Source organism: Crassostrea angulata, chromosome 3 (genome assembly GCF_025612915.1).
Source record: "Crassostrea angulata isolate pt1a10 chromosome 3, ASM2561291v2, whole genome shotgun sequence".
Lineage (NCBI taxonomy): Eukaryota > Metazoa > Mollusca > Bivalvia > Ostreida > Ostreidae > Magallana > Magallana angulata.
This window is the reverse complement of record NC_069113.1, coordinates 4,314,099-4,329,579: the sequence shown is the minus strand read 5'-3', so window position 1 is coordinate 4,329,579 and position 15,481 is coordinate 4,314,099. Positions and strand designations below refer to the sequence as shown.

The 15,481-nt window shown below is 33.3% G+C and overlaps 1 protein-coding gene across 1 annotated transcript; it reads right to left on the bottom strand.

Moving 5' to 3' along the window:
* Positions 1–79: 79 nt before the first annotated feature.
* LOC128175599 (REST corepressor 3-like) lies at positions 80–13,067 on the bottom strand. The gene is made up of 12 exons (XM_052841356.1): positions 12,971–13,067; positions 10,928–10,987; positions 10,765–10,836; positions 10,622–10,674; positions 10,368–10,529; positions 9,608–9,786; positions 9,440–9,506; positions 8,784–8,884; positions 7,633–7,837; positions 4,016–4,093; positions 415–472; positions 80–282 (listed from the first exon to the last, which is right to left on the bottom strand). The coding sequence occupies exons 1-12, from the start codon at positions 13,065–13,067 to the stop codon at positions 80–82; spliced, it is 1,335 nt and encodes a 444-aa protein (XP_052697316.1).
* Positions 13,068–15,481: the final 2,414 nt, after the last annotated feature.

Below are 15,481 nucleotides of genomic sequence, written 5' to 3'. Positions count from 1 at the left end.
TTCAACAATATTAGAACAAATAGTTTGACCTCATCAGAAATGTATTGCAATTGGTGATAAATCTTGTCTATGAAGAATTTCACACCTTTTCATCCTCTTTTTCATCATTTTCAAGCTTGTCTGATGAGTCTGATTTTCCATGCTCAGCTTCATACTCTGCTAAAACTTCATCCAAATTATATCTTTTCCTAAAGTTAACAAAAAAACTGCGGACGTGGGCTTCAGTCTTGTTCCCAATCACTTCTGATATGGCTTGAAAATCTTTGCCATATTTACGCACACCTGTAAATAAAGTGGAGATTTACATTAACATCAAATGCAAAAACTGTTAGATTACAGAGTTGGTCTTTCTGTAACAAACTCAATGTTATAACTGCTTAAATTTACATGCAAAATGATGTAATGAAATCTGACCTTGAACAGCCAGAAGAAGTTCTTCATTTGTCCACCTGGCATTGATTCTTGGGTTTGTCTAAACAGAAAGAAGTAAGCACACTTATCATTATCATTCATTATATGACTGCCGTCACGAGAAAAGGGTCCTTAAGGTCAAATTTTCACAAACTTACTTTTTTGTCAATTCCGATTAGTCAACTCTTTCTGAATACAAATATACAAAGATATACAAGATCTTGTGTGTTTTAAGCATTTTATGACCATTTTAGTAAGACATGTTAACACGACTTTGACGTAGCTGGTCGGAAACGTCACGACGTCATGAACGTCAAATTTTTTTCTGCATAATTTTTTTTTTCTATACTTCCTTTCACATCGTATTTAATTGTTTGAAGAAGAATTAATTAATGATTTTCTACAATTCTAGATTTTTTACAATTTCAACAAAAGAGAGCATAACATTTTGAAGATCCAGATATAGTGAAAGTTCTGCAGCTAATCCAGATACACTTCCGATAAATCCACATGCACCCCCCACCCCCACCCCCGAAAATAAGATGAATAGATATATAAAGGATATCTAAAGAAAACAAATATCAACTTCTCCCCGACCTTTAAATGCATCAAAGTTATCTAAGCTGCAGAGAGGCAAATTAACAAACATGTAACAAACGAAGATAAAGATTGTCAAATTCGATGCCTATGTTTTTACAATTTTGCGGCATACACGAGTTTCTTTTCAAAAGGAGAAATATTTATTCTTTTTGATCAACCTTTTGCACGGAAAATCGCATATTTACTGATATTACTTTTTTTAAAGTATCTTTATAGTTCTGAAGCAAGTTTAAAATCAATCAATAGCTATTTTTGAAACTTGGAAGTTATATGGTGTGAATTTACTTTCCCGATTTCTCTTCTCTTTTATACGTTATCAATACTTCATTCTTATGAAATTACCGATGAAAAAAATCGCTTTGACTGTCTCACTGAAAAGTTCCAACTACAAAAATGTGGAGAAAAGATTTTTACAAAAATGGCATCTTATATTTATAGATTTAAATTTACATCCACCAAGTATGATTCCCTCTTTTTCTTACGAAAATTGATTGTAATTCACAGCTGTGTAGAAACAGACAAGACTGAAATCTCCTCGGTCCAGTTTTAACCATGCAGTTTATCGATTGGTAGAAATCTCCAGCAACCTAAGAAATATCACGGATTGCACGAAGTAATCATGATGATGCCAATCTCAAATTCCCATATAAGACGCTTTGGCTACAGCTTTCATCTAATGTACTGGTGTACATTAACAATAATTTAGTGACTTTTACTTACTTATTACGATCAATTCAATTCATTAATTTATCAAAAGAAAGATGTAAATATAAACAATAAAATGCTTTCTTCGGTGATACATGCGGGCTATAGAGACATCCACATTACAGAACGCGGGTTACGTTAATTTTTTCGGTATTGATCGCTACCTTTTGTTTATGTTTATTGTTTAAACATACTTATACACACCAACTAAATACACCCCCCCCCCCCTTCAACGTACTGAATCTACAATTCTATTCAATCGCTTTGTAAGTTCATGCGTACCGTTGTATTTTTGTGATGCGATTTTTATAAACCATAATCGTTGAAATCATTAATTATATATAAGAATTATTTACATTTTTTTTTTCAAAATGCAAGATTGCATGTAACTTTAAATAAGACTTCTGCATTTATTACGTCCATTTTTTTTTTACACTAATCGATAGTACAGTGCCGATAGACGTAGCTTATATTCAGTGAGTAGTAACATTTTTACATGTTGACTTAATTTAATTTTCTTACATTGTATTATCGATGTTACAAGATGAATGAATTAATGTATCTCTGCATTAATTTACTCTCTCTCTTTCTCTCTCTCTCTCTCTCTCTCTCTCTCTCTCTCTCAATATGAATACGAATATCGACCGAGTGATTATCAATTTAAAAAAAAAGATGAAACATTAAATAAGAGTCGTTTATAGAGTGCATACAGTTCCATAAGGTATTCCGAAGTTTTTAAGAAATATCGCGATTCTCGGATTTTTTTTTTTTTTGCTGTACAAGTACTAGTGTTGCACATCTAGTGTTTAAATTATATTTATCGATAAACATGAATTGTTTATTCGTAAAACGGCAATTTTTTCGACTTGATATCAAAAGTATAGTAGTATGATGACTGCATTTACCAACCTGTTTAGTTTTAAGGAATTTTGAATCATGTACGTTACTGATTTGAGATGAATATTGATAATCATATAAAAATGCTAGAAATCCATGAAAATGTGGTGAGTTTTCAGGCATGCTTTGATTGATTTTTATTTTAATTTTACGTAAAATAGCTCAAAAAGTACACACAACACGTACACAAGTTTTTCAATCGTACAGGCGGATATAATTTTATGTTGTTTCATTAAAGGCACTTTACATGAAAATGTCACTAAGAATAAGATTTTTCCATGAAATCAAATGCAATACATCAGAGTAGATTTTTACGCTGTGAAAAAATTCTCAAACTTTTCGAATCCGTTAGTTACATGCGTTTTAATTTGTTAAAGAATTTCAAAATTTGATCGCAACTTCTTTAGTAATAGAATTATGCGAGAATTTATTTTGTATGTTGGTCGTAACACTATAATTGAGACATAGCCGCTTCTCTCGTGTTCCTTCTGACTTATTCAAGAAGTGGTGCAGAATCGTCTCCCGTGAAGAAATATTTTTCTTTTGAAATATTTGGCTTGTATTGTTTCACAGTAATTACTGCGCAGATAATTGTTTGATTTGAAAAATACTGCTCTGCATCGATTCGGTATGTCTCAGTCTTCGACCCCTCTTATCAACAACGAGTATGCAGCGTAGTTTTTGTTTTTCACTTAAATAAATCATACATGTATTGCTAGTGCAAACAAGAGTACTTTATTAATGATCATCGTAAATGAACGATCAGTCGCATTCAATCATATGCAATAAGTAAGCGTATGCGAGACGGGTTTTTTGGTTTCGATTTATAAAAAAAACTGATATCGCAATTAGAGCATATACATGTAGGTGATTTCCAAATTAGAGCATATTTTCATCATACAGCAGAATGGAAAATATGGTGTTTAAGTTTCATAGCTGATGCAAAAGCAGCATTTTTATGATATTTCAGCATCAAACTGTGTGCAATATTACGCGTTCGAAATGTGTAGATATTGACGTTACATGTGTATATTTCATTAATTAAATGTTAATTTTTCAAATCAACATGTTATATTTGATTAAAAAAAATATTAATCGCGGTATAAAAACAAGGCCAGACTCTAGTTATTCAAAAAGAACAACACAGACGCAGAAAAAAAATAGAAAGAGCAAATAGAAAAACTGCGTTTACAATGCCGCTACTTTGACGTCGTTTTCTGAGCATTGTGACGTCAAAAGATAAGGGCCCTTTTCTCATGACGGCAGTCATATCATTCATTTGCATTTTATTTATCTTCTCTATGATTATTTATGGATCCATATAAAAAAATCAAACTGTAACAACAGCTCAGCATCATGACATCTCTCCTCATTCTTTCTGGTGACCTGACCCACAGCTTACCTCCGGAGGTTTCACATCATCAATCCCTGCTACCATCTTGTGTTTCTGCAGACTGAGCATCTGTTTATTATTCTGAACCTGTCATGTAAAGAAAGAAAAACCCCTGAGTGTTCTGTAATAATTGTAATATTTAGTCGTGATTTTTACAACAAGAGTATGACTGAAGTACCCATACTACATTTTACATTTGTCTGTCTATTATAATAAACATTTTTGTGGAAAGCAGGTTCCACTAAAAGAAATACATCACTTAATTCCAAGCATATACCGTATTTTTCAGGGCATATGTCGATGTGGGGCATAGGCCGAATTGCTCATTTTTAGACAAAATTCAAGGAAAATCCTTAGACTAGCCGAATTGGGGGATAAGCCGATTTTCAATCGATGATTACTTTAATGAAAGTATGACCGCTGATTAAGGAAGTCATCGTATTAAGTATATACTTTCAGAATATCGATGTAGAAAGTCAAAAGAGTAATTAAAGTTATTAAATTTGCTTAACATATATATTTTAAGCAATTTTTAAAAATACATCTGTGTTTTGTGGCTGTTTGGTCTCTTCCGTATTTGTCAGTGTATCATTACGTATCGTAATTTTACATAGTATAAATTTAATTGCAACACCAACCTCCGTGATTCTGTCTGGTAGAACTAAGTATAATATTTTACCAAACCTTTTATATTTTATTAATACCTTATTGCTAAATTTCATCTAATCAAGTTATACTTTGAGAGCTACTTGTAAATACGGGGTATGGCGTCCATTAGCTCAACAGGTCACATACCACTATTTTTACCCCGTGCTCATTGACCACGCAAGTAGTTCCATTCTAAAAATGTATGTATTATTTCAAAAATTCCTAGGGGTACTAAATGGTCGAATTTGGTTCCTTTTATGGCATGGATGGAAAGAAGAAGGTTTGAAAAAAAATACAGGCAGGAAAAAATTTAGAAAAATTATCTTTACAGGCGCAATAGAAAGGGTGTAAAGAGGTCAATGTTTACACAAATTCCAAAGTGAAAGTGTATTTTTCATGGTAGGGGTTATTTTAGGGGCCATATCTCAGTCCCCTCTCGATTGATTTTCCTGTAGTTTGGATATGTTGTTGGACTAGTGTCATTCTATAGGTATGCTGTATTTGAACTCATTTGAGCCGGTGGAATTTTTTATGTGATTTATTTTTGTATAAAGGAATAAGAGGGAAAAATAATTGTGGTCTGTGTCCAACACGTGGTTTCATATTCAAATAGAGTTATCCCCTGTAATCGCTATGAATGAGAAAACGAAATACCAAACATACAATATTTAATTTGTGTTCTTTCTATTAAATAATTAAATAGTGACTTGCCGTTATGCAGAGAAGTTGTAATGTAAAAAACACAGTTAATGCAATGAAGTGTAACGGTGTAAACTATGTGCCCCCAGGCTGTGTTTTAGTCACGGGGTTCACATCTTTGTATATACACACGACACCAGAATACCGTTTTTTCATCCAACAGAAAATTAACATACTTGCCAACTGACCCGATTTCGTCGGGTCACACCCAATTTTTCAACCCTTCACCCGATTATTTTTTATGACCCGGCATGTCATGCTTTTCACCCGATTTTTGTCGAACAACCCGAAAATCTCCCGATTTCCGGATTTGGTTCGTAAATTACGTTGCGCGTTTGACTTCCAGTTATCAACCCAAGCTAAGCTTGGATTTACGTAACGCGTAAACAATGCCGATGGCTTTTATAGACACATTATTTAATAAGTGTAATTATTATCGTGAGTTGTTTAGACTAAGCGAAGGTTTAAATCATTAAGTTTGATGGCTTCCAATAAGAAAAGGTCTTCATCGGGGCCAACGGAATCAAAACCAACAAAAAGAAAACGATATTTTTGTCGCTACCTATCAACATATCTGGGAAAATGAATTTCCATAGGTAAAACAAAGTAATCGAGTACAAAACGAGGCTTTTGCGTTTTATGTAACGCACATTTGAATATTGGATTTTGTGCTCAAAATGATCTGACTAAACATTCAAAAACGCTAAGTCATGTATAGAATGCTTTTTAATACACAAAAGTCTTCCAAGTCGCTTACAACTTTCATGCCATCATTTACAGAGTTCAAAAGCAAGGTTAATGTAGCAGAAACTCTTTTTGCATTTTTTTTCTTCAGCTGAACACAACCTACTATTTTCTGTGTCAGATCACTTTACAAAATTCAAAATCAGCAACTGTTAGTTAAAATGCTTCTTTGCAATAAAGTACATGTATTACACATAAGTTTTAACACATATTTCTATTGTATATACCTATGAAATGCATGATAAATATGTCGTGAATGTCGTTACGCGCTATGACCAGATTTTTTACTTTCCACATCTGGTCATGACCAGATTTTCACATGTTGGAGGTTGGCAAGTATGAAAATTAATTGTAAAAATACAAAGCATTTAATTCATTCTACACCCAAGACCAGTAATTCCCACGAACGCAGACATGAAAAATTCACAAAAATTCCGTCATATTACATTCTACCCGGTTTCGTTTTCTTTTTTACTACGCAATAATAGTTTCCAGGGTTCATACATGAACGTGGGAAAAAAATTCTTTTGATTGGGGTTGTAAAGAAATACCTCATACAGTACTGTACATTTTATTACCATAATGTATCGTGTATAATACGCACTCGTGTATAATACGCACCCCCAAAGTTGACCCAAACATGGCGAAAAAAGAGCAGGTCCTATGTATAACACGCACCCAAAAATGGCGAAATCAACGGCCGCCATTTTTCCTTAAACTATCGATGTTTCATACTAATTTCATAATCCATGTGCAATTTCTTTAATTTTGTGATCGGAACATAGCACTGCGATGAAAATCGACGGCCGCCATTTTTCCAAATAGCTATCGATGTTCAATGATAATTTTATAACCCAAGCGCAATTACTGTAATTTCGTGATCGGAACATGGCCCAAGCGATATTAGAGTCAAAGTTCTTACAATTTTACTTCAAAGGGACGGCATGATTTACGTGGGCGGTATCAAATATCATTTGACACTTCGTAAAGAGTTTCTTATGTACAACAGGCTATATCGGCAGTCACTAATCCCGTGGTATCAAGAATCACGGCTGGAAAAAATCGGGTAAATTTTTTGTCCTATGTACAACATGCACCCCCACTTTTGATCAAATTTTGGCTTGAAAAAAAGTGTGTGTTATACATGCGACATTACGGTACTCACAATGTCATTAGAAAATTTATAAACGGGACAACTATCGAACAATAGTTCAAACGGATGAAAAAAAAAACCAACCCTCATAATAAACTGCTACAACAGTACTATGGTTAAAAATAGGGATTTTATATTTTACTGTTTAATTTTTTCAACTCTGAGTCTACGATTAGCCGATACCGGGTGATAGGCTGGGGCTTGCTCATCGGAGAAAAAAAAATACTGGCCTATGCCCCGAAAAATACTGCAGGTATACAAATAGGTACACTCAGAAATGCTCTTAACAAATCTGTGGAAAAGCAAATTTCTGCCAAATGTGGTACACATTAAATATACACACAATATATTTACAGTATTCTCAACAGGAACAGATAACTACCTGTCTTTTGAGGGACACTAGCTCCTGATCGAGCGATTTGAGAAGGGCGTCAGCCTGACTCAGTGGCCCATTCACAATGACCTGTAGGTCCTCATAGTTAAGGTGCATTCCTCGGGGTGGCTTCCTCTTGTGCTTCATTGGGTTGTGACGGTGCTGTCCATGGTCGTGTCTCTTGGGGCCTGCCGTTCTCATCACGCCGGTCCTCCTGTAAGCATGATCACTAATCGGTCAACGGAGAGTACCTTCTCCAAAAAGTCTATTCAAGGTTTCATAGTATGTACCAGTACCACTCAACAAACTCAGATTTCCTACTTTGTAACACTGTAACTCACTCAAAGAAATTAAAACAGATCGTTGATTTGTTTTCTTTGATTTGAATTTTTTCAATATGTTGCATTGTAACAACTGATTTGGTGCATCACAGATTAGCAATTGCTTTGGATTATAAAACACTTTTAGGAACACACAGCACTTTAGACTACTTTCTAAACTAGACATCATTAAAATGGTGACCATCTCAAAGGGCCTCGCTTTAATAATGGAAAATTGGATGATGAGCATTTCAGAGGATTTTGCTTTGACCTTGACCTGACTGAGATATATTACAATTGGCAAACAATTTTTAATAAATCTAATAACCCCTCCCCAACAGGCATTATTAGGGTTTAATCTGAGCAAGATTAAGCTTACAGGAAATAATTTACTGTCTAAAACATGATTCTAAGGAGATTTGCTATGACTTTAACATTTAACCTTGAAACTTAATTCAAGGTCACTGCACACCCCTTAACCAAAAAGCTTGATTAATATGAAGTATGAGCCAGATAGGGCTATGGGGAGAGAAGATATGCTCCAGTCTAAGCCAGATAGGGCTATGGGGAGAGAAGATATGCTCCAGTCTAAGCCAGATAGGGCTATTGGGAGAGAAGATATGCTCCAGTCTAAGCCAGATAAGGCTATGGGGAGAGAAGATCTACTCCAGTTTAGTTATCTCGGATGGACAGACAGACTGATCACTACAGATCACCCGCAGAGGGGGTCCGAATTTAGAGAAGAATGAGTATATTTTTTTATGTGCACGCTTTCAAACTTATGCGCACATTAATTACTGAAAACCTGAAATATTGATAACAATGATTTTAAATAAATACCTCCAATACTGATAGCAGGAATTGCAAAGGGATCCTTTTGGAGTGATATGAAGCTGGGTTGTCCTGATGCCACAATTCCCACATGTGTCTTTCTCCTCCTTCTATAAAATAGTTTTTCCATTTGTTTCAATCAGATATAAACAAGAGATGTTTGTAAAACACTTATGCCCCCCTCCTTTGGAAAAATCCACAAGAAAATAAACGGAAACTGCAAATAAGTAGAATTTTTTTAAGTCCAAGGGGTATAACTCTGTCCAAAATTGCTCAATCGTACTCAATATTGAACTTGAGCTAGATATTATCATAATAAACCTGAATTACAGAATACCAAATTTCATTCCAATATGTTCATACTCTGCGAAGAAAATGAGCGGAAACTGCAAATAACTAGAATTTTTCTACGTCCAAGGGCCATAACTCTGTCCAAAATTGCTCAATCGTACCCAATATCGAAATTGACCTAGATATTATCATGATAAACATGTATACCAAATTTCATTTCAATATGTTCATCCTCCACGAAGAAAATGAACGGAATCTGTTGGTGGACCGACCGACAGACAGACAGCAGCAAAGCAATATGCCCTCCCTTCTTTGAAGGGGGGCATAAAAAGTTTGAAATTGAAATGGTGTGCTATCCATATAAATAAATTTACCCCATTCTCTTTAGGAGTTTCCTCTTCATCACCTGAGCGTTTCCCGTTGGAATCAGACTCTTCATCACTATTTAAATACATTCACAAAGGTTCAGTAAGATTTCATATTAATAATTCTCACTTCAGAATACTGCTTTTTTCTCTCATCTTTACATAAAATTAACATACCTGTCCCCTGTCTTGCTCAGCTTCTTGGCCTGCTTGTCCATCAGACTGGTACGTGATCTGCTCTTCTTCCAGGAGTAATAGTACTTGACTAGACTCGCAATGGATTTATCTGGTAACTGTATGGAAAGAACAGTGACTATGATCGTGGTGTGCTCCCTTAACCAAGAGATACTGATAAACTACATTAATAGTACACAGAAGCAAAAAAGTAACTCTGTCTGAAATTCTTTGTGGAATTGTGGTTACTCAATCCGATTAAAATCAGCTGTTCTGATATACTACTGATCTCGGACATCTGAAACAACCTGCTTAGAGGTAATGTTCGAAGGACCCGAGAAAATAAACATTCAAAAATAAAGTCATAACCTTTTCCAACCAATCACAATTGGCATTTCTTAAATGTTGGGAGAAGTAACAATAACAACAAGATGCCTGTGTCGTTAATTGCACTTCAAGCCTTTTTATTTAGACAGTTTTTTTATGTCTGCAAAAACAAATACAATGCATATATTAGTACATAAAGATACGTTTTCCTGGGAGTGAGGACTTTTCTCAACAAAGCGGCCACCTTGAATGAATGCTCCATTTGTGCTGGCAGAGTTTTGCCAGTTTCATTAGTTTATCAAAAGGTCGTTTGAACGTGAACTCTACGCGTTGTTTTAGATGTTAGTGGTAGGTTATCAGAACAGCTGATTTTAATCGGATGAGATTGGTGATTATTCATCTGAATATGGTTCTTTTCCATTCTAATGTTACTCACCATCTGCCTAATTCTGTGAAAACTCTTCCCATGAAAACTAAAGGCCTGCTCAAACAAGACTTTATCCTCAACGGTCCACTCATCAGGGAAAGGAGTAAAATTAGGTAAATCAGCTAGGGCCTTCTCAATGTTATGTTTATGCCAAAATAACATTCCTAATGCCTTAAAAATGAAAAGAGCAAAGATAATCTTTTCAACTCTTCTATACTTTTAAAATTTTCTTTCAATAGAACTATAAAACAACAATAAGGTACCTGTTCTGTGTTATATCCATGTTTTTCTTTAGCAATATTAACATACTCATCAACTGAAAATAAAATTAAGGCAAATAAGCATCTCACCTGATGATTATGAAGGATCAATTTAACGACTTTGTTCTTATTTAGGTGATTCTTACCTTTTCCATCTGAGAGATCAATAGCTGGGGCCCACACAAGGATAGCATCATTTCTGGGGTCTGGCTTTATTTCTATATCATAATATAATATTCCAAATGTTACAAATCTCAATATTATTCATACATAATCAAAAGATATTGATTTTTTTTTGCAAACACAGACCTGGTTTGTATTCTGGAACTTTGGCCTGATAGTCACTGCCAACACGCATTCCACCTCCTTCTTGAAAAAAAAATTGACATTGGGTAGACTTACACTTTAAATAAGGTAGAAACCTGTGAGAAATTTGAGGTAAATAACTGTAGATTAATTTGGTAGAAAACTTTATATAAAAGAACATAAATAATGAACTGAAACACATTGACCTCTCCCACCCCATTCCATTCAAAATATTTACTAGTAAATTCTTAGCTAAGATTCATTTCCAATTTACAGTGCTCCAAGTTGTGACTAAAACTGTCGCATTTGCGACTAAAATTTCAATTTTGCGACCAAAATTTCAAATTCATTGTAACTCGCATTTTCGCAACCGAGAAAATTTGGACATGCGATCGTCTCAGGATCGAAATTTGTCGTGATCGGGATCAAAATTCATCGTAATCGGGATCGAAATTAACAAAAAATTAACTCTCGGTCAATGTAATGTTTGAATAAATGTTAGCTTGAATCAAGCATCGCTGAAATGTAGATTAACATTGTCAATCACGTGGCCACGATGGCAGAAAAACGAAAGCCAGGGCTTCTGTTGTTTGGGTTTACAAAAAAGAGTAAACAAGACGATGAAAATACAGAAAATAAAGACACACAAATGCCATTTAACTTTGTCAATTTGTTAAAGTGTAATAAAGGATATATGTTACTGTATATACAGGAGTTTTATTATTGGTTTCATATTTAACTTGCTTATAAAATTATTATCAGTTATTATGGCGAGTGAATTATTTTTTTATGGCGACCATAAATTCTGAAATGGGGACCTAAAAAAATTGTTGGTCGCCATTTAGCGACCTGATAGCAATTGTGACTTGGAGCACTGAATTTCTTCACACATTTTGGATTAGATTATATATCATACTGAGTCCACAGTATCATACTCTGTAATGAGTCTCAATCACTGATAACTCATATCTTGTCTTTAAAAAAAAATCATTACAGTGTATACGTGAAATGTGTCTAAAAAAGATAATGTTTAATATTCAGGGGAAAAAAACACTAAATGCATTTGAATAATTTAACCCCACACCAATGGACTAAAGTTTCCCATCTTTTTTTTTTTTTTTTTTGCAAAATGGCTTCCTAAAAAATGCCATATTGGGAACAAACCCCCCCCCCCCCCCCCCAGGTCAAAACATGCCCAGAGAGGTCCAAGATGCCACTTCCTAAAATGTTTCACAAAAAATTCACCATTTGATTAATCTGAACCTCAAAATGATAATCATTTTCATTTTCAACCAACTAATTTTTGTTCTCTTAGAGAGCAATCTCACTAATTTTTATCAAAAATATATTGCTTTCATTTTATGAAGATTTATATTAAAAAAGTAACAAATAATTTTTTTTCCTTTTTGCACTGTAAATTTTTATCCCATTTTGGGCAATAGTCTATATCCGAAAATGGCTATTATAACCCAATAAGGTTAAAGTATTAATCAATAACTCATCTTGAATGATCACTATAATCGTTTTTTAAAACATTGTGCTTGTGAAATGAACAAAAATAGTCTGTGTCTACAGTTCAACCCTTTTTCTATGAAAATAAATTACTGTTTCAGATAAATCAAAATAACTGAAGCTATTGCTATATACTTTCCTGTTCAATAAATAATTTATGGAATTTATGGAATTTTATTCAATGAAAAATTAATTTGTTTCAATGCTTTTTATAATTCATTACAACCTTTCCCTTGGTTTCAATAGCATCGCTTCTATTTTAAAAAGCAGAATATTAATTACAATTTCATGTTCGAGTTATCTTCCCTTTATATTTATTAGTCGCAATATTAGAACAAACTCATTAATGATTATATATGATATACTAAATCGAGAAAAATAAGCATAAATAATAAGAATATATAAAAGAGAGAAAACGTGTAACAAAACATGTAATTTACGATATTATTTTAAACTGTATTCTTTTCAAATCATTTATTTCCCCTAACATGCGAAAGGTATAACAATGCCAGCACGACAAGGACGACAACTCACCATGATCGGAATCATCACTGCTATCGTCTGATTCATTTGGCGAAGAGCACCTTGATCGTCTACCATTCCTGATATCAACAAGGTTTTTCTCAGCCATAACCATCATAAATAGGTTTAAGCTGACCACCTAAAAGAAAAAGATCCGTTCCCTACTTTGTGTTCAAAAATCTGTTGGTTCGACTGAGCCACCTTACTAATTCTTCCGGCTCAGAAGAAATAGAACCATATCCGTTAAATTTTACAAGTGATTTCTTCCTTTCAGTCTTTGTAAAATAGAAACATATTACCATTTATTACTTTGTTTATAGAATAATGTACTCAATTTGTGAAAGATTATTATTTTGATTGAAAATGAGAAATTATCATATTCATACGCCATCGGAGAATGGATCTTCTTTTGTTCCCTACGTATATTTAGGACATTATTTTGATGGTGCTCTGGGCATGCTTCCATAGATTTGAAACTTACATTTTTCAACTTTATTTCAAAATATTAGGTTTTTCACCGAAAAATTTCATAGGAAATAGTTAATATCGTAATTCTGATTATCTTCATGTCTTTTTTTAAGCCAAAAATGAAAAATAGTCTACAAGTGTGTTTTCCTTTCGTTCGCAGATTTCTGGACATTATCCTATCTCTTGGCATTAACAGTTTTTCATCATTTTATAATATCATTTAAAATGTCGTGAATATAATTATTTTGTTCACCATTTTCTTAAACTTTGAGATCAAATTTGTATATGAATACTTTTATTGCCCTTTGAGGCCATCGTAGTTTTATATTGCCAAAATCAGATAGGCCCAGAACGCGATGGTTATATCTTTATGGAAAATAAGTTATATAATATTCTTTGTTTGCATCAGAAATAATTTGAACATTATATTAAATTTTCCTTGTTATTGCTATGTAATTTTCGATACATTGAAAACTGTCTTGAGAATTTTGTGAATTACGAAACGGATGTTTATCTCTTGCTATAGGCTAATACTTCCCTTACGTGTCAACACAATCGGTCATTTCCTTTTCTTGAACCATGCCATGAATGCACTTAATTATTCAAACATACACGTATATGGTATGTCCAGACAAGACGTATATAGTCCCTCCACCACTTCCATGTACCATCGACCATAAAGCAATCTAATTAATTAATATATCACCGTATAATTAACTAGGCTGCAATATCGATGTATATGCATGTAATGAAAGTACTGACATCATAATTATATATTATACTTAACTTATACAGGTATTAGACATTAATAAGCAAAATGGTTCTTCAAACCTAAAGACAAGAAAATTCTTGATATTGTGGGATAATTTATAGATAACATAATGGTTACTTATTTTATTTAACTTGAATATCCTAAATCCTCCAATTTCTTTTTCTTTAAAATTTAAGTCATCTTCAATAGTATTTAACACTTTGAAATATTGTTTTTCTTAAATACGTACATTGTACATGATTGAAAATTTCGGTGAAAACAAAAAACTTAAATAATAACCTTTAAACGGAATTAAATATTAATCTGCGATTATTCTTGATCTAAGAGTAAGATGCCATAATAACCTTGAAACGGAATTAAATATTAATCTGCGATTATTCTTGATCCAAGAGTAAGATGCCATCTTTCATTATCTTTGTAACACAGAATTCTGGCCCGGGTTGAAAATTGACCCGGGACTGTCGTTTTTCAACGTTGAATATTGAAACCAATTCCAATGTGTTGAAAAAAGAGTTGACTCTATAAAGTCTCTAATGCGTTGAAAATTGACCCGCATTGTGGAATTTTGACCATGAAGCCGATTCTAAATTCGACAGCAAATGAATTCATATTAATAAATTGATATTCATATCTTTGATTTGTGAATGTGGTTTTTATTATTAAAATATTGTGAGATTTTTCAATACTTTTATACAAGATACTGAAAATATGATGTAACAGTTGAAATAAAAAAAATTGTATAACTTAAGCTAAAGCTATGAATTTCTGAACATAGTTGCATTATAAAGATATTTACCAAGGTTACACAACTCTTAAATTTAGCCTTGTTTGAACTAAATACATGCATGTAACTGGACAAGTTTGAGCAAGATGGTTTTTTGACATATAATAATTCTGAATGTGTCTGGATCTAAGTGAATTGTAAAGTGGGCATTTTAACACAAAGTGAAAAACATCTTCAATGTCGTTGTGATTACAAAAAGTACATCTTCTTTTATTCCTTGCAATGGTTTTATATCTTCCAGACTCAATTGCTAATAAAAAGAGATTCTAATCTATACGCTGTAATGCATCTTCTAAATTTCTGAGGAATGGTCCTGAGTAAATAAGACTGCTCGCAAAAATTATCTATCAAATGTCGAAAATATAACATTTTGGAGAATTATTGATAGCAGCAAACTATTCCTGACAATAAACATCTTGAAAACCGTTGGGTTTTCGTGGTTAATTTTGTTGTCTAAATGTGCTTTTATTATAATTTTGTATGTTACCATAAATATTGA